General features: G+C 53.2%; 1 protein-coding gene across 4 annotated transcripts; it reads right to left on the bottom strand.

Moving 5' to 3' along the window:
• Positions 1 to 7,665: 7,665 nt before the first annotated feature.
• Positions 7,666 to 20,062, bottom strand: JRK (Jrk homolog (mouse)). Of its 4 annotated transcripts, XM_011938119.1 has the most exons (4): positions 20,000 to 20,062; positions 14,640 to 16,671; positions 9,005 to 9,127; positions 7,666 to 8,277 (listed from the first exon to the last, which is right to left on the bottom strand). In XM_011938119.1, exons 2-3 carry the CDS (start codon positions 16,218 to 16,220, stop codon positions 9,038 to 9,040), a joined length of 1,671 nt encoding a protein of 556 aa, XP_011793509.1. In that variant the 5' UTR covers positions 16,221 to 16,671; positions 20,000 to 20,062; the 3' UTR covers positions 7,666 to 8,277; positions 9,005 to 9,037. The 4 variants fall into 4 exon arrangements, with proteins under 4 accessions (XP_011793509.1, XP_011793508.1, XP_011793506.1 ...); XM_011938118.1 differs by having other exon boundaries at positions 7,666 to 9,127; XM_011938116.1 differs by having other exon boundaries at positions 7,666 to 16,671.
• Positions 20,063 to 24,420: the final 4,358 nt, after the last annotated feature.

Genomic DNA, 24,420 nt, shown 5'->3' with positions numbered 1-24,420 from the left:
AACAACAACAACAATAAAAAAGAGCAAAGCAAAGCAAACAATTGCACAACTTACGTAATTACTGAGTGCTCTCACGGTAAGGAGAAATTAAGACCAGCTGGCTGTTAATTGTATCTTTAGCCAAGACAAACCCCAATTCAGCGACTTACCTAGGAATGGATCTCAGGCTGAAGAAGACTGCACTCCACCATCCTAGAAGCAGGAAAAAAAAAAACCTCATCTTCCCTGTTGGAAGCGAGCTCAAACTCCATAAAGGAGTTTACCTGCCTTCCATCGTCACAGAAGCAGGAAAAAACTTGCCTGCCTTGTTTTGGAAGCAAGTAAAACTCCAAAAAAAGGGGCGGGGTGATGGTGGGAGTTGTACAGCAAAAAAAAAAAAAAAAATGTTAAATCTCAACCCAAATTTTGGGAGATCAGGGATTCTCTGGAGGGGGTGTTCCAGGCCTCAGTAAATTGTCCTATTCATTTGAGCCATAAAGATAACCCAAGCTGGTACTAAGCACTCATAGGAGATTTTTTCAAAGGTCAGGGGCACCTCCATTCAGAATCCCTTTGTGATTACCAAAATGTGAACCCAGAAAATCTGAGACAAGTCTCAGTTAATTTAGAAAGTGTATTTTGCCAAGGTTGAGGACACACGCTCATGACACAGCCTCAGGAGGCCCTCACGACATGTGGCCAAGTGGTCAGAGCCCAGTTTGGTTTTCTACATTTTAGAGAGATATGACACACCAATCAACACATGGAAGATAAACATTGGCTTAGCCTGGAAAGGCGAGACAACTCAAAGTGGGGTAGGGGCTTCCAGGTCATAGGTAGATAAGAGACAAATGGTGGCATTCTTTTGAGTTTCTGATTACCCTCTCCAAAGAAGGGAATCAGATATGCATTTATCTCAATGAGCCAAGGGGTGGCTTTGAATAGAATGGGTGGCAGGCAGGGGCCCATTCCATAGGCCCCTCCCCACCAAACCGTCCTTGAAAAATCCTCACCTCTCATTTTAGGGGAGGCTGATTTAAGTAATAACTGCCCTAAGCAGTTTTCAGCTTGACTTTTCCCTTTAGCTTAGTGATTTGGGAGCCCCAATGTATTGTCCTTTCACATAATCAATTTACAGAACAAGAAAAAAGAGAAAGAGAGGTGACCCACAGCCGGAGAAGCGGAAGCTGCAGCTGCATGCTGCATGGTTATGCCACACAGCCACATTTCCTTCTAGGCTCAATGTCATTTCTAGGGTTCCAAAAATTGATGATGTTTATTCATTTTTTACACCCCTCTGTGCAGGCCCCAGTACTGGCCCAAACTGGCCAGGTACCCCACGCTGCAGAGGGGTATGCAGCAGCTCCCCACAGGCCTGGCTTGGGCCACATCCATCACAGGCAGACCATTGTGAAGAGACCTTTGCACAAATTTTAAGTGCAAGAGATCTGACCTAACGAACTCCATCTTGCCTTTAACCTCCAAACTGCCTTTGATCACCTCTGGGCGTGGGCCAAGCTAACTTTGGGAGAAATTTAGTTAGTAATTTAAATGATAACAGCCCTTCCCACAACTAAACCACCTTTGTAATACTAATGAAAGGCCACCAAGTTAAGAGGATGAGAGGGGCCTGGATTCTGCTAAGACGTAGGGATAAACAATGACCAACTATTGTCCCAGAAGTTATAAGATTTGCAACTTCCCTAATCACTCCTGCAGATAACATCACTATTGTAGAACCTAGGATTGGCCTTTTAAGATGTATTTTCAGACAGGGTCTTATTCTGTCACCCGGGCTGGAGTGCAGTGGCAGAATCATGGCGCAGTGCAGCTTTGACCTCCTAGGCTCAAGCAATCTTCCTGCCTCAGCCTCCCAAGTACCTGGGACCACAGGGATGTGCCACCACTCCTGGCTATTTTTTTAATGTTTTGTAAAGAGGTCTCACTATGTTGCCCAGACTGGTCTCGAGCTCCTGGGCTCAAGCACTGCTCCTGCCTCAGCCTCCCAAAGTGCTAGGATTACAGGTGTGAGCCACTGTGCCTGGCCACACTTTTGCACGGCTGACACCAGATGGCCCTACCTGGACCAGCAGACCAGCAGCTCCTTGGTAGCTGTCACCCAAAAGTGGACTCAGTGCACAAGGACCTTTTCTACACCCCTATGATGGCATCCCCCCAAAATCAGAAGCACCCATTCCCTGGGCCCCTGCCCACCAAACTGTCCTTGAAAGATTCTCACCTCTGAATTTTAGGGGAGGCTGATTTAAGTAATAAGAAAACTCCAGTCTCCCATTTAGCTGGCTCTATGTATATCCAACTCTTTCTCTATTGCAATTCCCCTGTCTTGGTAAATTTGGCTCTATCTGGGCAGTGGACAAGAAGAACTAATTGGGCAGTTACAGTGGGGTTGACTGGCACATAAGAATGGTGGGATTGAGAGGCCTGGGAGCCTCCACCCTGCAGGGTCTGCTGATTGGTATCAAACCCAATAAACCGTAAGATCAGGGGAACCTGCAGGGGAGGAGCAGCAGGAAGGACACTGCTCTGCAGCCCAGCCCACAGCACCCCCACATGGTGTCCATGGCCATTCTCACACTGCTCCAACCCTCACGGCACACCTGCTGCCCTCCTGGGGTGCTGGCCTCCCTTCAGGGAAGGGGAGACTCTGGGCTTACAAAGATCAGGACAGCGGCCAGAGGAAAGATGTGACAGGCCCTGGCTCCCTCTCTCCTGATGTCTGCCCTCTCCAGCCAGACTCCAGCCACTCCCTGCTAAGGGTCCAACCCGATTCTGTTGAGCAGGGAATGTTTGTGAGGCTTGCAGGCTGGAGGCCAATGGGGTCCCTGTGTCTTGGTGGGATCCTCTTGCCCCACCACCAGAGCTACCCCAGAACAGGCGATTCAAAGAAGAGGGCTGTACCCAGGGCTCAGAAGCACAGACCCCACCAGCCCTCCTCAGCTGGCAGAGCCCGCCTGACCTCCCTGGGCCCTCCCTGGCTGGCTCAGCTCTCTCACTGGGCATCTGGAGTCCTCCCCACCCCCGATTCAGGCACAGCCAGTGCAGGTGCCACCTGCTTAATGCTGTCCTGCCCAGGCATCCTTCCCAAGTCCCCGGCCACTCCCAGTTCAGGGGCCAACGCACACAGCCTCCTGGATGCTGATCTTCTGCAGCTGAGAGCCTTGAGCTGCCCCAGGCCCTCCTCAGGGAAGATGAGGCCGAGAGCAAGCAGAGGACCCAGACCTCCCAACTGAGGTGCATCTCTCAGCAGGCAGCTGCACTTCTGGAGAAGGTCAACTGCAGACGCTCCTTGCCCTGCCAGCCTCAGGATCCCTTCTGAGGCTCTGCCTGCCCCAGGGGGCTTTGAGGAGGCCTCCCCTGCTCAGCCTCCTATGGCGGCTTCACGGGCTTCTCGAGCCACCGCTGGAGCCATGAGGGCTGCCCTCAGGTGACCACCCGCAGGCGGGATCCCTCTCTACCTTTGCACACTCCCTTGAGATGGGTCCTAGTAGTGCCAGTTCTCCTTCCCCAGCAAGGGCTGCTCCAGGTTACTGCCCACCCAGAGACCCTGGGGGCCAGCACTGACTTCAGAGGTGGAACCATTCAATGTCCTCTGGTGGTGACCTTGCTGTGACTGGTGGCTTGGGGCCCCTGAAGAGCTGACACCCCACAGACACCATGTGTTAGGCACTGTGTGAAGGTTAGCCCTGCAGAGTGGCCCCACACGATTCAGACACTTTTGAGAGTGAAAGGGGTATCAGCAATTGTTCCAGGGCAACAGGTGCCACCAGGACTGCCCAGGGAAAGCAGGACACAGCGGCACCACAGGCACACCCAGCTCAGCACAGCAGGAGGCTGGCAGACACAGCCAAGGCAAATGCCACCAGAGGCCAAGAAAAGCGGGGAATCACAGGCAATAGGCAGGGGAAGGGATGCAGTGAGATCCTGAGCTGTGGAGTAAAATGGCTCCGGACTCCAAACTCTGTGTCCCTGACCATCCCTGACACTCCTGAGCCTCAACTGCTCATCTGTACAAAAGGGATGGCACTAGTGACTCAGCCAGGTGCCAGGAAGATTCAATGAGTTAAGTGCCACCAGAATATGGACAGCACAGGCCCCACTGTGTTCTGCCTCCTGTCGTCTTGGATCCTCTCTTCCTCCTTCGCTGCTTTTACACTGGGTATTTTCTAATGTAGCATTTTAATTTCTTTAATGATTTTCTTCACTCTGTTTTTTGAATTATTTCTTTAGTGGTTGTTCCAGGGATCACCATTTACATTTTATCAGAATCTACTTTGGATCTGCGCTAATTCCAGTGAGAGACAGAAATGCCGCTCCTGTGTAGTTCCGTCCCCTTTTCCCTTCTGCGGTATTATCGTTATGCACATATCACATCTCTAAATGTTACAAACCCAGCAGTATGTTGTTATTATTATTATGTAATGTTAAGCTTTTTAAAGAAGCTGGGAGATAAAAGAAGACCAAGTACATATTTTTAGCTTTTGCTACATTAACTTTCCTTTTTATCATTTCTGGTTCTCTTTATCTGTTCTGTGAATTTGAGTTACTATCTGGACTCACTTCCTAGTCAGAATATTTTGCTTCCACTCATCTCCTTTGGGTTATTATTCACAAATACATTATATTTCTATATGTGATAGGCCCAACAATGTTATACCCATATTATTTTATATAATTGCTTTTTACATCAATTAAGAAGAAATGTGCATTTATACTGTTTTATACAACTATACAAGTACCTCTGCAAGTGTTGTTTTTAATGTGGATTTAAATTACCTTCTGGGGTCATTTACTTTCAGCCTGAAAGACTTCCTTTCATCTTTCTGGTAAGGTGGGCCTGCTAGCAACAAACTCTCTTGGCTTTTGTATGTAGTATCTGGGTTCATCTTTAAACTGCTTGTTTGTTTGCTTATTGAGACAGGGTCTCACTCTGTTACCCAGGCTGGAGTGCACTTGACTCATTGCAACCTCTACCGCCCAGGTTCCAGCAATTCTCCTGCCTCAGCCTCCCAAGTAGCTGGGATTACAAGCACATGCCACCATGCCAGGCTAGTAGACAGGGTTTTGCCATGTTGCCCATGCTGGTCTTGAACTCCTGACCTCAGGTGATCCACCTGCCTCAGCCTCCCAGTGCTGGGATTACAGGCATGAGCCTCCATGTTCAGCTGCTTAAATTTCTGAAAGATAGTTTGGTGGATATAGGATTCTTAGTTAATGCTTTTTTTTTGTTTTTTGTTTTTCTTTTTTTTTGCTTGTTTTGAGCACTCTGAATATATTATCCCTCTGCCTTCTGGCCTCCATCGTTTTTGATGAGAAGTCAGCTGTTGATCTTACTGGTATTCTTTTGTAAGTGACAAATCATTTTTCTCTGTTTTCAAGATTTTATCTTTGGCTTCCAGCAATTTTACTATGATGAGTCTATTTGTGGATCTCTGGTTATCCTACTTAGATTTCATTGAGCCTCTTGGATTTGTAGGCTAACATTTTTCAAAAAAATTGGGGATTTTTCAGCCATTATTTCTTTAAACATTTTTTCTGCTCCTTTCTGTCCCTCCTCTCTTCTGATTCTCCAAGCGTATGTTGGTGCAATTCGTGTGGTATCACACATTTCTCTAAGGCTCTTTTCTTCACTCTTTTTACTGTTCTTTGGATTGCATAGTTTCTATCACTCTATTCTCAAGTTCACGAATTCTTTCTTCTGCCAGTTGAAATCTACTGTTGAGCTCAGCTTGCCTAGTGAATTTTTCATTTCAGTCATTGTACTTTTCAACTCCAGAATTTTCATCTAGTTCTTTTTATTTGAGACAGGGTCTTGTTCTGTCACCCAGGCTGAAATGCATTGGCAGTATCACAGCTCACTGCAGCCTTGACCTCCCAGGCTCAAGCAATTCTCCCACCTCAGCCTCCTGAGTAGCTAGGACTACAGGTGTGTGCCACCACGCTGGCTCATTTAAAAAAAAAAAAAAAAATTGTAAATACAAGTTCTTACTATGTTGTCCCTGGCTGGTTTCAAATTCCTGGACTCAGATGATCTTCCTGTCTCAGCCTCCCAAAGTGCTGGGATTACAGGGGTGAGTCACTGAGTCAAGCTGGTTTTTTTTTTTTTTTTTTTTTTTTAAATACAAAACATATAAATTCTACCTTCTTAATCTCCATTTGAGGCAATATTGGCTCACACCTTCCTTTAGTTTTACCCCCTTTAGTTCTTTAATCTTTAATCATAATGTCCTTTAGTTCTTAGAACGCATTTATGATGGCCACTTTGAAACCTTTTTCTTTTAAATCCAGCATCTTGCTCTACATAGGCAGTTTCTATTACCTGCCTTTTCCCCCAGTGTATGGGCCATACTTTCCTGTTTCTTTGCATGCCTCATAATCACCTGTTGAAGAGTGGACATCTTAGGTAACCATTGTAGCAATTCTGGATACTAGCCCGCCCAATTTTGGACTATTTTCCTACTTTCTTTGCTTAGGGACCAGCTAGACTATTTTAGTGGCATCTATTTCCCACCCTACATCCCAGAGCCTCTGATTGCATCTCAGTTTTTCTCCTCAGGGGCACTGTCTTGGTTATGCCCTCAGTCACCCTGGATGACAGTGGTTTGAAAGTGTTGCAAAGTGCTTTGTTTTCCCTGACCACATCCAGCTGTTAAGCTCCACTAATGGTCAGCTGATTGCTCCACTGTTTTGAATGCTGCCCTGGACATTCCTTCGCAGGTCAATCCAATCAAATTTGGGCTCCTTTGAAGGGATAGTTCCTGAAGTTAGTGTTTGTGACACTTATATGACCCCTAGCCAGACAATATTTTTGGCACAGATCTCCAATAAATCTACTGATTGACCACAGTTGCCTTTCTCCATCACTTCCACCGTTTTTCAGAGCACCCTTAGGCTGGAACTTCACACTCTTACAAATGCAGCTCCTGCGGGGAGGAATGTGGAGCTTCCTCTTCTATGGCCTGCTTCTCCAGTGGCTCTGCTGTTTGGGGTAGGGACAATGTTGTATCTCTCCCTAACTTTGAGAGCTGAGCATTTGATGGGAGGGGAGTCAGTAACCCCAGGTTTTCCGGGCTTGCCTCTCAATATGGAACCCCCACTCTACAGGTGAGGCCCACTAAGCGTTGTTGCCTGCCTCCATCCCTCACACCCTAAGCTCACCTCGTAAATTTGCCCTGTGCCCAGCCCTGCCATGAGGCAGTTCTCCAACATTACGTCTCTGTGGAAGCCTCTGGGGAGGGCTTAGGAATTGCCAGCTCCTCTGGTAAAGTCACTGCCACATCCACGAAGCCCACAGAACTGCCTGGACCTGAAGCAGGCTGGAACCTCTGCTCTCTCCTTACAGTGATGGGGGGAGATCAGACATAATTGTTGGAGAAGGCATGAAGGCACAAGGCCTGGACCGACTTGCACTGCTAGATGAGTCCTATACTCACTCACCCATCCTCTACAACCATGCTACCCACATCTTTTACAACTAGTTGTACTTATATGACTGGGACCTGGCTCAAGGGACATGAGCAGAAGCGGTGTGCTTTCTGGAGGCAGACACAGTGGAGGGGACTGGAGCAGGTGTCCTGTAACATCTTCAACCCTGTGGATCCCTTCATGAAATACACATAGCATATCTTGGTCTGTTTGCAAGGTTATAAAGTAACACCTGAGGCTGAGTAATTTATAAAGAAAAGAGGTTTATTTGGCTCACAGTTCTGTAGGCTATACAAGCAGCATGGTGCCAGCATTTGCTTCTGGTGGGGAATTCAGGGAGCTTCCACTCATGATGGAAGGCAAAGGGAAGCAGCATCACATAGCAAGAGGAGGAAGAAGGGAGGGAGGTGCCAGGCTCTCTTTAACAAACAGTTCTCATAGAAACTAATCAAGTGAGAACTCATTTGTTACCACAAAGATGGCACCAGGCTATTAACGAAGGATCCATCCCGGTAACAGGAACATCTCCCATCAGGCCCCACCTTCAACACTGGGGATCAAATTTCCATATACGATTAGAAAGGGACAAACATCCAGACTGCATCATGGCTGCATCTGGCTCTGCCAGACAGTTGAGCTGTCTCATCAGCCCTGATTTCCCTTCTCAACTAGTATGTGTGCAAGAACTAAACTGCTATCTTGTGTACGCAACTCCAGGGTCCCTCTGTTATTGGCACTGGGCAGGGCAGGGTGGGAATCCCCCAGGCCCTGGCCATGAGGTGCTCTGTATTTATCACTGCTGTCCGGGTCATGGTGGGCAGTGTGGGTCTGCCTCCCCTTCTAGACCAGGTGAACCTTCATGATAGGTGCATGTTTTACTCATCCGAAGTCCCCCAGGGGCCTGGCCCATGACTGGAACTGAGGAGTCGAGGGCAATGGCAGAACTGCCTGGACCTGAAGCAGGCTGGAACCTCTGTTCTCTCCTTACTGCCTGTCTCAGTTTGGATTGCTATAACAAAATACCACAGGCTAGGTGGTTTAAACAACAGAAATTAATTTCTCACAGATCTGGGGACTGAAAGTCCCATATCAAAGGCACTGGCAGTCTGGTGTCTGCTGAAGGCTCTTTCTGATTTGCAGATGGCAGTTTTCTACTTTATTTCTTTTTTTCTACCAATAAGGTCTTATCATGCCTAGGCTGGTCTCAAACTCCTGGACTCAAAGCAATCCTAATGCCTTGGCCTTCCAGTGCTGGGACTACAGGCGTCAGCCACTGTACCCAGCTTGAAAGATGGCAATTTTCTCATATGATCACACAGCAGAAAGAGACCTCGCTCCAGTTCCTTCCTCCTAAGGACTCAATCTCATCAGGGAGCCCCACCCTCACGACCTCACCGAAGCCTAGTCACCCCCCAAAGGCCCCACCTCCTAATACCACCCTACTGGGGGTCAGGGTTTCAACATATAAACTTTGGGGGGAACACAAACATGCAGTCCTTAATACCATCATTACGGAGATGGAGGCCACACACCTACCAACACCCATACCCTCAAGGGCACTGGTGGGGACGGAGGGCCTTACCCAGCACTGCCATGAGGCAGAAGTTCTCCAACATTACGTCTCTGTAGAGGCCTCCAGGCAGCACTTAGGAATTGCCAGCTCCTCTGGTGAGGTCACTACCACATCCTCAAGGCCCACAGTCTCCTGAAACAACAGAACTTTGCTGCTTCGTGGAGGAGCGTCGGTATGTCCACACCATAGGGGTGTGGTCACTTCCCTCCGCCAGGGAGAATGGGGAGGGAGAACAGGATTCCTAGCGTATTTCTTCTCTTCAGAACTGACAGCCCATCAAAGTACAAAGAAATAGAAAAGGGCTGGCCAGGTGCCAAGTCCTGGCTCAAGCATGGCAGCTCCTTCCACTGAGCCTCATGGCCACCCCAGAGGACAGGCCTTCCTGTCACACACACATCAGAAATAGGGAACCGAAGACCTCGAGAGGGGAAATGGGCCCAGGGACATGCCTTGGCTTGGGGTGGCTTAGGACCAGGGCAAGACACCTGACCCCAGAGCAGACCATGCTCTGACACTGGGCAACACATCCCTGCTCTGGACCTCAGTTCCTTTGGCTGCTAAGGAGGCCCAACAATCCTGGCTTGTGTGGGACGGGACTGCCTGCAGACACAGAGGGGCTTTGAGCACCTCATATCTCGCCTCCCAGCCAGCCTGGGTGTGGAGATGGCCATGCTGACAGGTTTCCTGAGAGAGGGCCCAGCCATGGCCAGTGGGCCTCCCAGGATTGGCCCCTGGGTGCAGGGCCTGAGCAGGGAGGCCATCATGCTGCCCTTGAGACCAGGACCCAGCAGGGGCCACGCCCAGATTCAGAGGCTCAGGACCACCACGGCACTGAAATGAGGTTCAAGGCCTCAAACAAGAGTGGCCCCTAAAAAGGCTGGTAAGGGAGTGTTTTCACCTCTGTTTACAGTTGAGGGCACTGCTCAAGGTCATGCAGCTGGTGAATGGCAGGGAGTGAGCAGTGAACATGAGGCTGGTCACCAGGAGCAGGTAGTCATGGGTCTCCCTCTGCCCTCAGCAACTTCACACCTGCTCCTCCCTGGGCCCCAGTCTCCTATCTAAACAGGAGTGACCCCACCTCATTTCATGTTATCATCACTGCCCTGCAAGGGAAACAACAGATGTGTAAGGTCTGAGGGTCCATGTGTGGAAGCAGACACCAGAGCCGAGTGTGCAGGCAAAGGAGCGGGCGTGCAGGGCCGGGAGCTGGGGCTCACCTGGGAGGCTGGTGGCTGCAGCTCCTGGCCCTGCAGATAGCCAGGCCTGGGGTCTACAGGAGCTGGACAGGGAAGAGGACAAACAAGGCCTCACAGGTCCATTCTCCCCAGCCTCCCGGCAGGCAGCTGAGCCCAACGCAGTGCCTGAGAGCTCAGCCCTTGTCAAGGGGAGTCCTCGAACCCAGAGGGGGCAGCGGAAGTGCAGAAGCCCTGCCCAGGCCCTGTCTCCCAGCCCACCACCCACCCCTCACGGCTGCCACACCCACCAGCCCGTGACTGTCCACATCCTGACCCCTACCTCATGACCTCCCCGACCCTGATCTCCACACCTGACCCCAAAGCACATTTTATTATTATTTTTATTAGAGATAAGGCCTCTCACTCTGTCACCCAGGCTGGAGTGCAGAGGCCGTAACTCACTGCAGCCTCGAACTCCTGGGCTTGGGGAATCCTCCTTCCTCGGCCTCCTGAGTAGCTGGGGTGATAGGCAAACACCACTACACCTGGCTCATTTTCTTTTATTTTCTGTAGAGATGGGGTCTCCCTCTGTTGCCCAGGCTGGTTTCAGACTCCTGAACTAACATGATCCTCCTGCCTTGGCGTTCCAGAGCGCTGGGATTTCAGGCAGAAGCCCCCACCCCCGGCCCCCCATAAGCACATGTATGTGGGGTGAGGTGGGGTCCCTGAGGTGCAGTGTGAATGGGTCTTGATTTGTCCCAAGTTTCACTGCCTTGTGCCACAGCCTCCCAAGAAAGGATGCAGTCTACACCTTCTACAAATCCCTGCCTCAAACCCTGTCCCTCCAGAAGCACATCCAGCCACTCGGACCCCGAACCTCCTCCAAATGGACTTTAACTGGGGACAACTGATGACAGTCCTCCAACCCCAGGGAGCTGAGGAAGCCATGAGCAGGGGCTGGGACTTCCTTTCTTCCAGTCAACCTACCACTAGCAATCAATCACTCATTCGGCCCGCTGGATAAGAACAGTGGCCTACGGTGTCAGGGGCGGCCCAAGTGGTCTCCATCGCATGCTCAACCACGGCTGAGCACGAATGAAGCATATGAAGTCACGCACAGACGGGCCCAGGGCGAGGTCCGCTGTAGATCCTCCTATGCAGGAGACAAACAACCTTCAGGACAGCGTGCCGGGGGTGCCCACAGAGATCCAGGCTGGCACAGGCAGGACAGGTGTTCTGTAAACCAATCCAAGGTAGAAGGGGCTGAAAGACCACCAACCCATCCCAAGCCCTGAATTCACCATGCCACCCTGAAAGTATGGCCTCTCCTGGGCACCCTGAGGGATGGGAGCTCCCCGAGTGGAGGCTGCCTGTCCCAACTGAGGTCAAAGGAGCGCCCTCAGGCCTGAGCCCTCAGGGGCACCACCAGAGAAGAACGCGGTGGTACAAAGAGGTTCATTCTAGTAGCAGGCTGGAAGCAGCCACGGAGGTCCCAAACCAGACGTCGCAGCACCCACTGCTCCACTAGCCACTGGAGAACTGAGGCCACGACCTATAGGGGCACTGTGAGAAGACAGGGAGTGGCTCCAGCCCGGTGTGCTCACAGATAAAAGGGAGAGGCATTTAAACGGGACCAGAGACTTTCGTGCTCTGCTCTGGCAAGCTCCAGGGCTTCCCAGGGGCCTCAGCAGCCCCAGAAACGGAGTGAGGAGACACAGCCTCACAGGGCTGTGGTGTCTGGTGCAGCGGGGCTCCACCTGAGAGGGCTTGGGGAAAAAAGATTCCGAGGCTAAAACATTCGACCACTTGAGCTTCTGAGACTGGTCAGGAAGTGAAAACAAAGTGTTCAGAGGAAACAGCAGTCTCCACAAAGCGTTCTGGGGGACAGGATGGAGGCAGGAAGTATGCAGCAGGCAGCTGGGCCCAGCAGCGCAGAGATGAGTAAGCTCTGGGCTCCCTAAAAACCTCACACCAGGGAGACCTGCAGCAGCAAGCCCAGTGAGGAGGGGCTGCAGGAGGAGCAGGGCCCAAGTCCGCTGGCTGGCACAAGGGATTCCAGCCACAGGGGCTGTGCCTAGAGTCAGGCTCCAAGCCTTGTTGCAGTTAGTCTGGAAGAGGGACACCCTGAGGACACAGCCACTCACTGGGGACAAACATCTACCCATGAGCCCAGCACAGTCAGCACAGAAGCAGGTCAAGAGCGGGAAGAGCTCAGGTCCTGAAGAGCTACAGTCTGACAGGGACAAGCCATCTCCAGAGGATTCAGGAGAGCCAGCCAGGAGCTCGGCAGGCCTGCCCTGTGCCCTCCTCAGCTCCACCCACCCAGGATGTCCTGCTGCTTCAGAGCCCTCGAGACATGTTCTAACCTCCTGCATTGCCTCAAGCAGCTGCAATCCAGTAATCTTGGTTATGAGGCTCTGCTAGGAGTGACACGTGAGCCCAGAAATGGCACGAAGTACACGGATGTGCAGCAGTTCCCCAGACACAGGAAGCAAACAGTGGGGGTGACACCACGAAGGTAACGGGACCCAAATGGGAACAACTGGGACTGTCGTTCAGCACCAAGGTCTTTAGAAAATGTTTGGCTTTTATAACCTTCACACATGCATTCAAAGCAAGAAACACACACTTCCAGGACATGGGTAGGGCTCTGTCAGCAATGACTTTTGCCCCGGGATCTGCAGGGATGTGAAAACACAAGAAACCACAGCGAGCCAAATCCTCTCCCTCATGAGAACAAAGGTTTCAGTGGAATCAACAGCAGACGCTGGAATGCAAACTACGTGCTGACTCAGCCAAATGACATAAATTTAAGAGGGGAAAAGAATTCAGGAGCAAAGCACTGAAAATAACATAGCAAGAAAAACCCATTCAGGCCAAGTGCTGGGGCTCACGCCTGTAATCCCAGCACTGTGGGAGGCTGAGGAGGGAGGATCGCTTGAGGCCAAGAGTTCAAGACTAGTCTCGGCAACATAGTGAGACCCTGTCTCTGCAAAAAAATAAAAAGGTAGGCGTCACGGTGCACGTCTCTAGTCGCAGGTACTCAGGAGGCTGGGGTGGGAGGATCACTCAAGCCAGGGAGGTCGAGGCTGCAGTGACCTGTGATCACACCACTTCACTCCAGCCTGGTCAACACAGTGAGACCCTGCCACAAGAATGAAAAAAAAGAACAATGCACCTATTTCATGCTCACTCAAAGACGAGGCTAATCACTGTGGACACAGGGCATTTTGGCATCTCAGCTGCAGGAAGCGAGTGCTGCCCGTGCAATGGAGAAGCTGCAAAGCAGCTACAGACATGGAGAAAATCACCACATCCTCTTACAACCGCGTCTGTGAACACTGACCAGGACAGACAACTCCTCCCCAAAGGTATTACTAACGTGCTAACAGCCGGGGATAAGAGCACAAATGTTGCTGGAAATCTAAGCAACCTGTTTTACTGTTTCCAGTGACTTACATGCAAACCTAAGACTAATCTTTGAATGCCTGATCAAGACGTATTCATGTAAAGGCCGTAAGTATGAAATTCTGGGCAACATGGCACATTGCACTCTGAGCCAAAATGCTAAAATACCACGCAGGGTCTGTGTCCTCTATCCGGGTGATGAGTAGGGCCTGGTCAGCCACTCCTACTTTCTTCACGGAAAGAAACTCTACCAAGTCAACTCTCCGTGGGGCCCCCCACATCCTGGGGCCAGAGCCCATGGGATGGGATCTGCGGGTAACAGAGGATGGTTCCAGAGTCATTCTGCTGAACGAGACCACGACTGAAGTGAGACGTGCGGCCTCTTCAGCCAAGAGAAGGCCAAGAACTGAGTCCCAGATCTCGGCCATCGGCCCTCAGGCACCGTGCCCGGGGTCCACCCAACAAGGGGATAGCCGCCAGCCCAGCAGATAGAGCCTTCTGAGACGAAGCTTGTCCGGGGCGGTGGGCATGGCCTCCTGTCGGCCTGGAGGGCAACTTCTCTCCACATGGACAGACAGACATCTCCACCCTCTGATACTGCAATCATCAGCCAGCAAACATGAGGCCAGATCAGCCCAGCCTGGCCCCCATTCCAGCCAGAGTGAGACTCTGGCTTGTTCTAGGCTAGGGTGGACCCTTCCAAAACATTTTCTTACTTTCAGATGACATGGCAAGTGATAAAACCTGTACTGACAGGAACCTCGGGCAGACTGTCCGGAGCACCCGAGCCACAGCCGTGGGTGACCCGCTCCTGGAAGGACTCTTGAGTGTCTGCACGCGCCCTCCTGCCTCAGGTGGGGTTGGGGCATAGGACCATGCCACTCCAGGGTGCGTGGAGTAACAGGGCCAGTGGCCAGGGCAGGGCAGAGAAGCCATCAGTTGTCACCTGCTGTGGATGAGCAGGGCAAGGGAGAGTGAGCCGTGGCCCCGCAGCCACCAGGGCCCTCCTGGAGGGCTTCAACCTTGACCACAGCCCCGAGGGCGCCACACCGCCTCCTCACCTGCTGCTGGCCCCGGAATACGGCACGCAGCGCTCGCAGCTGCCCCACTTCCTGTGCACTGAAGCACGGCTGCTGCTCCGCAAAGCGCAGGACTGCGTCGAAGGCCACGGCTGCCTGCTCCCAGGCCGCCTCCTCACCCTCACCAGGATCTCCTCCACCGTCTTGGTCAGCTTTCGGAGTCTTTTCTGAACCCCACACGACCTCTCCTGGCAACATGGCAGCGGGGGGTTGTCCCCCTTCTGCCTCCCTTCCTGCTATACCCCAGCCGGCGGCCTGGCGCTGGCGAAGCTGGCCTGGGCAGGAAGAGCCTTCCTTCACAAGCTCCAGGATGTGAGCAAAGGATTTGTTGTGGGGCTTGGCTTGGAAGTGCTCTGCCTCCACCTCCTCCTCAGAGGAGGAGCCTTCAGCAAACACAACGGATGGCCACAGCTTCCTCCAGGCCCGCCTGAAGACGTGACTGGGAATTGCGTTCCAGGCACAGGCCATGCTGAATATGGCATCATTCATATTGTAGCGGGCGTGGGGGCCCTGCAGGGGGGCTGGAGGGTTAATGAAGTTCCTCATGAAGTCTCTCCGAATGCCCTGCTCCATGGGCTGCACCAATGAGGCCACGCTGGCAGGCAGGAAGATGGTGAACACATGACTGGACGCCAGCTCGCCCTCCTGCGGGTGAGCCCGGGAGCTGTCCAGCAAGAGAACGGCCTTGCTGTCTTCGGGCAAACCTATGGTTCTGAAGTGCTCTCTCACCGAGGGCACAAAGATGTGGTGGAACCAATCGGAAAAAATCTCCTTGTCCACCCAGGCGTTCCCCTGGGCCTTATAGGCGACAGGCAGGTGCTGGATGCCTTTGAAAGCCTTGGGGCCGCTGCATTTCCCGATGGCCAAGGGCTTGAGCCTGTGGGAGCCCGTGGCGTTGGCACACATCAGCACAGTCAGCCGGTCCTTGCTCTGCTTGAGGCCAGGCACGGCCCCGCCTTCTGGAGTGGGATTTGGCAGGCACCGCCAGAAAAGGCCGGTCTCATCAGCGTTGTAAACCTGCTCGGGGGACAGCCTGTGCTCGGCAGCCAAGCTCCTGAAAAACCCACAGAACTGCTCCGCGGCCTGGTGGTCGGCTGCCTGCTTTTCACTGGATGCATCTAGCTTTTTAATGCCGTGTCTGGCCTTAAAGCGCCAAAGCCACCCTCCAGAGAACACACAGGGCTCAGTGAGCTGCATCTGCTCGTAGAAGTCCTTGGCCTTCTCGATGAGCATGGGGCCTGACACGGGGACGCCCTCGGAGCGCTTCCCCAGGAACCACTCATACAGGACACGGTCCAGGTGCTCCAGCTTGGGCGTGTGCAGCGTGCGCCGCTGCTCCAGTGCCTTGTTGGAGTCCGAGCTGGCGAAGAACCGAAGCAGCTGTGCCTTGTGGGCCCTGATGTCGTAGAGGGTGGACATGCCCACGTTGTACTCCTGCATCAGTGCCTTCCGGCTCTCGCCCTTCTCCAGGCGCGTGCAGATGTCAATCTTCTCCTTCAGCGTCAGCACCACCCTTTTCCGCTTCTCCCCTCCGCTCTTCCCAGCAGCCAGCTTGGAGGCCATGGGGAGGGGTAGCTGGTCCTAGCACTTGCAGGACACACGCCTGGCCTGGGCTGCTGCCACTACTCTGCCTCCTCCTGCTCCCCTTCCAGGGCTCCGTCTCTCCCTCTTCACTCTGCCTGCCTGATCCTGAGCACAGGCCCCAGTCCGTCTCGGGTTCCCCACTCCACACGCTGCACCTCCTGCCTCAGGTGTCCCTGGTTTTCCAGGCTCCACACACCCAAGCCTTGGTTCCTGGCAGTGCAGTCAGCTGCCAGTTCTCTCTGTGGAGGAGGTGACCCTGTCAGACTCCCCTCTGCTGCTCCACACGACTGGAACCCCGGCCTCAGTGGACACTGTGGTAGCAGCTCCCCTCAAACTGACCAGGTTTGGGGTGGTCGAGGTTTTACTGCATAAGCTGCAGGGTGCCTCTCCAGGGTCCACAATGGTATCTCCAGGCACAGCACTTCAGGGGCTGGAAAGCAGAGGGAAGAGAGAGGAAAGTGATGGGGCACGCCCGGGACACACCTGGCATCCTCATGACTCTATCCTCACCGGGATGCTCCAGCTGAAACGTGAGTGCTGTTGAGAGGAGCCACGCAAGCGCTAGCACGCAGTGTGGGGAGAGGGCGGCCCCAGGAGCGGCCCAGCCCTGCCCAGCTCCTGGGTGTGCTGCTCAGGTGGACTCTGCCCCACTCCCACCAGGCAAACTGAAGCCATTCGCTAGGGCTAGAAACGAGACGTGGCTCTCACAGGAGTAGCCCGGCCTTTCCTGGGGAAGCGCTCGGGCAGAAGCCATCAGAGGAAGCCAGGAAGTCCGACGCTGGGCAGACCTGAGAACAAACGTCCCACCCGCCCAGACCCGGACTAAGCTTCTTGCTGTAACTGCTCGCTGGGCTGCCTGAGCTGGCCATCTTCTCAAACCCCTTATTCCTCCCTGAGGAGCAGAGGCAGGGGTGGAGGGACGCAGGGAGGAGGAATTCCTCATTACCCTCCCCGCCGAAGATCTTACAAACCCCACCTGCAGCAGGTCTCTAAACTCCCCTCTCTAACACAGAGCCCCAAACTGCCTCTAGAAAACGGGGCATTGGAAGTCTCTCTACAAGAGCAGGCCTGAAGATCCTCCAAGGGCTAGGAGGTGCTGCCAGTTTCTCAATCACCCTCTGACCTCCCTGACCACACACACTCAGATGCGTCTACCAGGAGCCTCAGCAGACAGACAGCTGTGACCACTCCAGGCCTCTTTCAGGGGGCTCTCCTCAAGCTCGGCTCAGGGTACCCTGCCCCAGGCAGCCACACTGGGCCGCCAGTCTTTGAAACCCCAGGCTCTAGTGCTGTCCGTCCACCTGACTCCACAACCATGGCAGGGCCGCAGAGCCTGCCAGACACGGACACACACGCACAGCTACCCACCCTCACTCACACATACACGCTCAGAGGACACAGGAACAAGCTAGTCCAGAGCAGGAACTTCTTCAGCATTTGCTAATTTGGGAGGCTCTATGAACAAATGACTAATTCACACCAGAAGCAAATGCCAGGACACCTGATGGCCCGCTGGGAGCAAGTGTTCTTCCTGGGCCAGTTGTGTACCCTATGAAAAGCTTTCCTTTTAAGTTTCATACGCACCTTTGACCAATACGAAGAAAAACGACACAGTCACAGCTCTAATCAAACACATCTTTCTATTGGAGTTTTGAAGTATCTTCTCACCCTTCTACATAAAGAGGATGTGGCTCATTCTCATCCCTTCTAGGTGGACAATTCTATCCTCTCCTAACAAATCTGCGAAACACCCCACACCCCTCCCTACACCTGAGCCCACTGGCAGGGCACAGAGGGCGCACCCGTGAGGCCAGGGCAGCCTATGGAGTCAGGGCCTGCAATGCACTTCACCCAGTATGACACTGGTGAGGGCTGAGAAGCTATCTGCCCCAACACTGGGCAGCTGAGCTGGCCGGCTCAGTGTGGCGTGCGTGCCATGGGCAGGCCTGGGGTCTCCCTCCCCTCACTCCTCCGCAGGCCAGCAGTACTTGAGGATGGACTCCTGGAGTTCCTCCCTCCCTCCCGCGCCCTTGCCATTGCTGCTTCTGCCAACTCCATGCAGAGCGTGTGGTGGAGTGCACAAACGCAGCCCTTCGAGGCCAGAGCTCAAGAGAAATGAGGAGTGCAATCAAATGCAGCAAAAGCTTCAAAGACAAATTCTAGGCTTGTTGGCCGCCACCCCTGGATGAGTCCCGTCCTCTTCCGGAGCCAGTTTCCTGGTCTGCAAAATGTGGGCTGGTCCCTCAAGGATCCTGCATTGTTCGCTGAGGGTGACGGTGTGACGTGTGTGTGGTATGGCACAGCACAGTGAGCTACGTGCATCTCACCGTGGGGAACAGGAAGGAAGGCAAGGCCACAATCCACCCTCGAGATTTTTAATATGAATCCGCTGCAGAAAAACTGGGGGAGACACCGAATCCCACAGCAGCTTGTGAGGGACTAACTGGGGCCTGGGATGCCGGGAAAAGCTTCCTGGAGGAGACTCAGCACCAGACACGGGCTCTTTGTGGACACGTCTCCACGCCTGAAGTGCAGGTGCGGCAGGATGACACAAAGTGGCTGAATTTGTTTCATAAGGAATCTCTGAATTTTAATTTTAAAGGAAGTTTTTGGTCTTGCAAGTGGGACAGCAGTGTGTTCCAGCACTTTGTGTTATCCTGCCACACCTGCAGGTCACGTATGGAGACGTGTCCACAAGGGGCCCGTGTCTGGTGCTGAGTCTCCTCCAGGAAGCTTTTCCCGGCATCCCAGGCCCGAGTCGGTCCCTCACAAGCTGCTGTGGGATTCCGTGTCTCCCCGAAATGAGGGTGGTTTCTTGCCTTGCCACTGGAGAGGAAGCACAGAACCCGGAGGTCACGTGAACACGGGATGAAACATGGAATTCTCCTGTGCCCAAGGCACAGACAAGAAACGGGAGGCCTAAGGGGTCAGCGCTGGGGCCGACTCCGTCCTGTGTGAGGGGAATAAGATCTGAGAAACGCGGGGGAAAAGCGGGAAACAACCTTCGCACGGGCATTGTGTGCGCGCGCGCGCGTTGGGGATGGGGGGTATGGAGGATATGGAGAAATACTCAAAAAACAAGTCGCATTCTGGGGCCGGGGGAAGAGGTGAACTGGGGGTCAGAAGGGGAGTATGGGACAGAGAAAGATGGGACAGAAAGCCTGGGGTCGTGCGCCCCGCAGAGCGCGCCCGGGAGCCGGCGCCGAGTTCCGCTAGGAGCGCTCCACGCTGGGGGATCCTGGCGCAGAAGACAGCGCTGAGCTACCGGCGAGGCTCGCTTAAAAAGCACCTCTACCCCAGGGTCCCCGTTTGCGGGCAGAAATTCAGTCTGGGACAAGAGCAAAAACGAAAATGGAGAAAAAAAGAAAAAAAAAAGTCTCGGTCTGGTTTTTTAAGGGCAAGCGGATATCGTTACCAAGCCTCTCTGAAAGTGGAAGCGCAGGAAGGGTCTGGGCTGCGGCGTCAAGGCCAGGCCCGGCGGCGAGGGGTGGGTTCGGCTCGGGGGCCGAGCGCTCAGGCCGCGGGGGTCGCGCGGGAAGCACAGGGCTTCGGGTTCCGAGCGCGGCTCCCGGGAGGGGGCGCTGCCGCCCGCGGCTGGGTCCGGCCCCGAGGCCTCGCGACCAGCTCCGCCCCGCGCGCCCGCCTGCACAGAGTGCGGCTCCCGCCCGCGCCGCCCGCGCCCAGCAGTGACCGGAGTCTGCCCGAGCCCACCCGGCCCGGCCTGGCCGCCCAGCGCCTCAGGCCAGCACCCTACTCACCCTGCTCAGCCGGAGCAGCCACCGCCGGCCGGAAATGCCGGCCACTCAGTTCTCCTCCAGTCCGCGCCTCGTCGCCTTCCCCCAGCTACTTCCCGTACGCTCTAGACAGGCTGGAGGACTCGGCGCTCGGTGGTGTCTGGGAGCCAGACTCCGGCTTTCCCAGAGGTGGGTGGCAACGGAGGGCCTGGGAGGGGAGGAGGCCTGGAGGGGAGGGGAGGAGTGGGAGTCCCAGGGTAGGGGGAGGCGTGGGAGGGGAGAAGCGCGGACAGGGAGGGGAGAGGGGAAACGGGGCGGGGGTGGGCCGTGCGACCTGGGCCCGGGCTCCGAGCTGCTCTCTCCATCTGTAGAATGGGCGCAGGGTGTCACGTTCCTTTCAGGACGTGTGACCCCTGCGCTGAAGGCGTTGGGGCTCCTGCAGTTCTGGGGCAGCCACAGGCGCCCAGAGTTTCGTGCCGCCCAACCCAGGACAGCCTTCCCGGCTCAGTTTCTGATGCGGGGAGGGCAGTACTGCCTTCCAGTCACCAGGACCAGTGCTCAGCCCGCCTGCTTGACCCCCTTACTTAGCTGGGGCCCATCCATACCCAATTTAGATGATTCAGATGATGGAATTTGAAACTTTTGAACTGGGTGCGACTTCAGTGAATGTGGACCTGAGTTGATGCTGTGATGAGTCAAGGCTGCGGAGGACCTTGAGATAGGTGCGTGGGTTTTGCCCATGAGACCTATGCGAATCTTTGGAAACTGGAGGGTGGACTGTGGTGGGCAGAATAATGGCCCTCCAAGGATGTCCACATTCTAACCTCCAGCTCCTGTGAATACATTACTTACATGGCAAAAGGGATGTTGCAAATGCAATGAAGTTAAGATTCTTTAGATGGGGAGATTCTTATGTTTATCAGGGTGAGCCCAGTGTGCAGTCATCCCTGGGTATCCATAGAGGACTGGCTCCAGCACCTCTCAAGGATGCCAAAATCCTTGATGCTCAAATCTCTTACATAAAATGGCTTAGTATTTACCTATAACCTACACACATCTTCCTGTATACTTTAAGTCACCTCTGGATTACTTATAATACCTAATACAATGTAAGCGCTATGTAGATAGTTGTTATACAGTATGATTTAGGGAATAGTGACAAGAGAAAAGTTTGTACATGTTCAGTACAGACACAGGTATTTTTTTCCGAATCGTTTGTATCCTTGGTTGTTTCAATCTGGATGGAGTGCCCACAGGTACAGATAGGAGGGCAGGTGCCATCACAGGGGTTCTTGTGGGAGTGAGGAAGCCAAGTGAGAGGACAATGGGATGAAAGCAGAGAGAAAAGGAAATGTGACAACCGACACAGGGGTTGGAGTGATGTCCTTCGAAGATGGAGGAAGGGGCCACAAGCCAAGGACTATGAGCGGCTTCTAGAGGCTGGGAGAGACAAGGAATCAAGGCGTCTCCTGGAGCCAACAGAAGGAATGCAGCCTGCTGACCCCTTGATCTTAGCCCATGACACTCATTGTCCCATTAGACTTCTGACCCCTAGAGCTGTAAGATACAAATTTGTGTTGTTTTGGATCACCATGTTTATGGTAATTTGTTGGGACAACAGTAAGAAACAAACACAGATTTGGGTAGCTCACTCCTCCTTTTTCCTTTTTTGAGGCAGGGTCTCTCTGTTGCCCAGACTGGAGTGCAGTGGTACATTCTCCTCACCGCAGCTCCAACCTCCTGGGCTCAAGGGATCCTCCTGCCTCAGCCCCACAGTAGCTGGGACTACAAGCATGCACCATCTCACCTGTCTTTAATTTTTTGTAGAAACGGGGTCTAGCTGTGCTGCCTAGGCTGGTCTCAAGCTTGTGGACTCAAGCGATCCCAAAGTGCTGGAATTTGAGGCACGAGCCCATGTGCCAGCTCACTCATCCTTAGCTCAGTTGTTCCCTGGGCTCCCAGGCCCCTCCCGCCCTCTGGGTCTTCTCTTCCTCACCCTCCGTTGCTGGTTCCTTACTGACCAGGCCATTCTTTGGCTCTTTTTGTTCAACCAATCCCCACTCCCTGGGTGATCTCCTCTGGTGTCATGCTGTTAAATACCATCCAACACTGGCAACGACCAAATTCATGTCTCCTACCAGGGCCTCTCCCCAGAAATCCAGACTCCTGTGTGCTACCCAATGTCTCTGCTTAGCTTTGATCCTCCAGCCCAGCTTTGCTCTGTCTGCATTGCCCCCACCTTCATGAATGGCAACTCACCTTGCTGTTCACTCAGGCTCAGCATCAACAGTCTCCATCCCTCATATCCAGATCCTCTACCCTCAAAATCCAGTCAGTGTTTGGCCTCTTCTCACTCCCTCCAACTTCCCTCCCCCATCCACACCTCTGTGGTCTTGCCTCCTCCCCAGTCTCCATGTCTGCCCTTACCCCCATACAGCTATTAACTGCTGCATCACAAACCACCCAAAACTTAGTAGCTTGAAACCAACCGTTTTTATTGCACATGATTGTATGGGGCAGGAATTTGGCCATGCTAGAGTCAGATGTGTTTCACAGAGGAGGAGGCTGAGTCACGGAGCATACCAGCCACATGGCGGGACTCGAACCCAAGGTCACTGGACTGGGGCTCCCATGGCAGGGTCTCCTGGGACAGCAAAGTCCTCCCTCCCTGAGAAGGCTGGCTCCATCCCTGGTGTGACTCTGCTGCTGAAGCAGCATCATTGTCTGGGGTAAATACCTGGGGTTCATCGTCTCATGCCAAGAAGATTAAGGACACAGACTTGTGGATGGCTTAAGGAGCAGAAAGTTTAATAGACAGAAAAAAGGAGAGGAGAGCAGCCCTTTCTTTCGAAAGAGAGACGTCCAAAAGAGAAAAGCTGGTCTGCAGCAGACCCCAGCAGATTTTATAGGCCGACTTGAGGAGGCATTATCTGATTTATGAAGGGCCCACAGGTTGGTATGACTAAGGGTGATATTTACATATGGTGTGGGGAAGGCTGGTCACCCCACCATAATCTTATTATGCAAATGGGCTTTCTACTTGGCCAGCACCATCTTGCCTGCTCCCTACTGTACGCGTGGCTGGCAAAGAGAAGGGAAAATGGAGCTGCCATTTTGATCATGCCTAGTCTCAGGTAGCTTTTTCCTATTGGCACAACGGCTGGCATTCACCCGTGCAAGCTTCCTGCTTGCTTGTCTTATGTCTGCAGCTCGATTTTCTAGGCTGCTCTTTATGAGAAAAGAAAATGATTTCGGGGCTGCTTTTCATTAAAAGGAACACCTGACTGAGGACTTCCTTACCCTCACTATCTGCCTAAATAATTTATTTTTAGCTCCTCTATCACCCTCACTTCAGGGACATGGAATCACGTGGTCTCCCAGGACTTGGACAGTGCTGGTGGGCAGTGGGGATTGGCATGAAACTGGGGCTGATCCCAAGATGCATCCATTCTGACACTGGGAGGGGTCAGAAAGAAAGGAAGAGAAGGAAGAAAATACACTAGTGTGTAACCACCCAGTGGGTTCATTTTGACCCCTGGCAAGATAGAACTGATTTATCAAGACAGGGGAAATGCAATAGAGAAAGAGTTTAATTCATGCAGAGCCAGCTGAACGGGAGACCAGAGTTTTATTATTACTCAAATCAGCCTCTCAGAACATTCAGACGCTAGGGTTTTTCAGGAAGAGTTTGGTGAACCAGGGAATGGGTGCTGCTGGTTGGCTGGGGGTGTGGAAAGTGGTCCCTCTGTGCACTGAGTTTGCGTCCAGGTGGGGCCACGGGACCAGCTGCTGGGTTGGTGGACCTCGCTAGAGCCACCCAACAGTCATTAGGCATGCAACAACCTGAAACGGCATCTCAAAAGGTCAATCTTAGCATCACAATAGTGATGTTACTTGCAGGAGTAATTGGGGGAGTTGCAAATCTTGTGGCCCCTGGAATAATGGCTAGGAATCATTTAAGTCTACACCTCAGCAGAACTCAGACTCCCCTCATCTTCCTAATGCAATGGTGGCCTTTCATTAGCTTTACAAACATGGCTGAGTTTTGGGAAAGGGCTATTATGCCCAGAAATGACTAAGGGCAGTGTAGAGGTTAAAGGCAAGTTGGGGGTTGGTTAGATCAGATCTCCTTCACTCTCATCATTTTCTCACTGTTATAACTTTTACAAAGGCAGTTTCCAGTGTCTCCTGGGGGCTGGCACTGAGGACTCCCTTCCCCTAGCCATGCCCCAAGTTCACAGACCATGCCTGGGCCACTGCACCGTTCTCCTTCCCCACTGGCTTCCCCATCTCCACCCACAGTCAGAGTGGCCTTTGACAGGGCCAGCCACTCCCCTGCCCAAATAAGCCTGTGCACTCTGAATACAGCCCAGGTCCTCACTGGGCCACAAGGCCACGCCGGAGCTAACCCCTTACTGTCCTCTCCCAAGCCCACGGGCCGGCCC

This window comes from Colobus angolensis, unplaced genomic scaffold, assembly GCF_000951035.1.
Source record: "Colobus angolensis palliatus isolate OR3802 unplaced genomic scaffold, Cang.pa_1.0 Scaffold17, whole genome shotgun sequence".
Classification (NCBI taxonomy): Eukaryota; Metazoa; Chordata; class Mammalia; order Primates; family Cercopithecidae; genus Colobus; species Colobus angolensis.
Note: the sequence above shows the minus strand (reverse complement) of the source record. Positions and strands in the feature narration are given on the sequence as shown.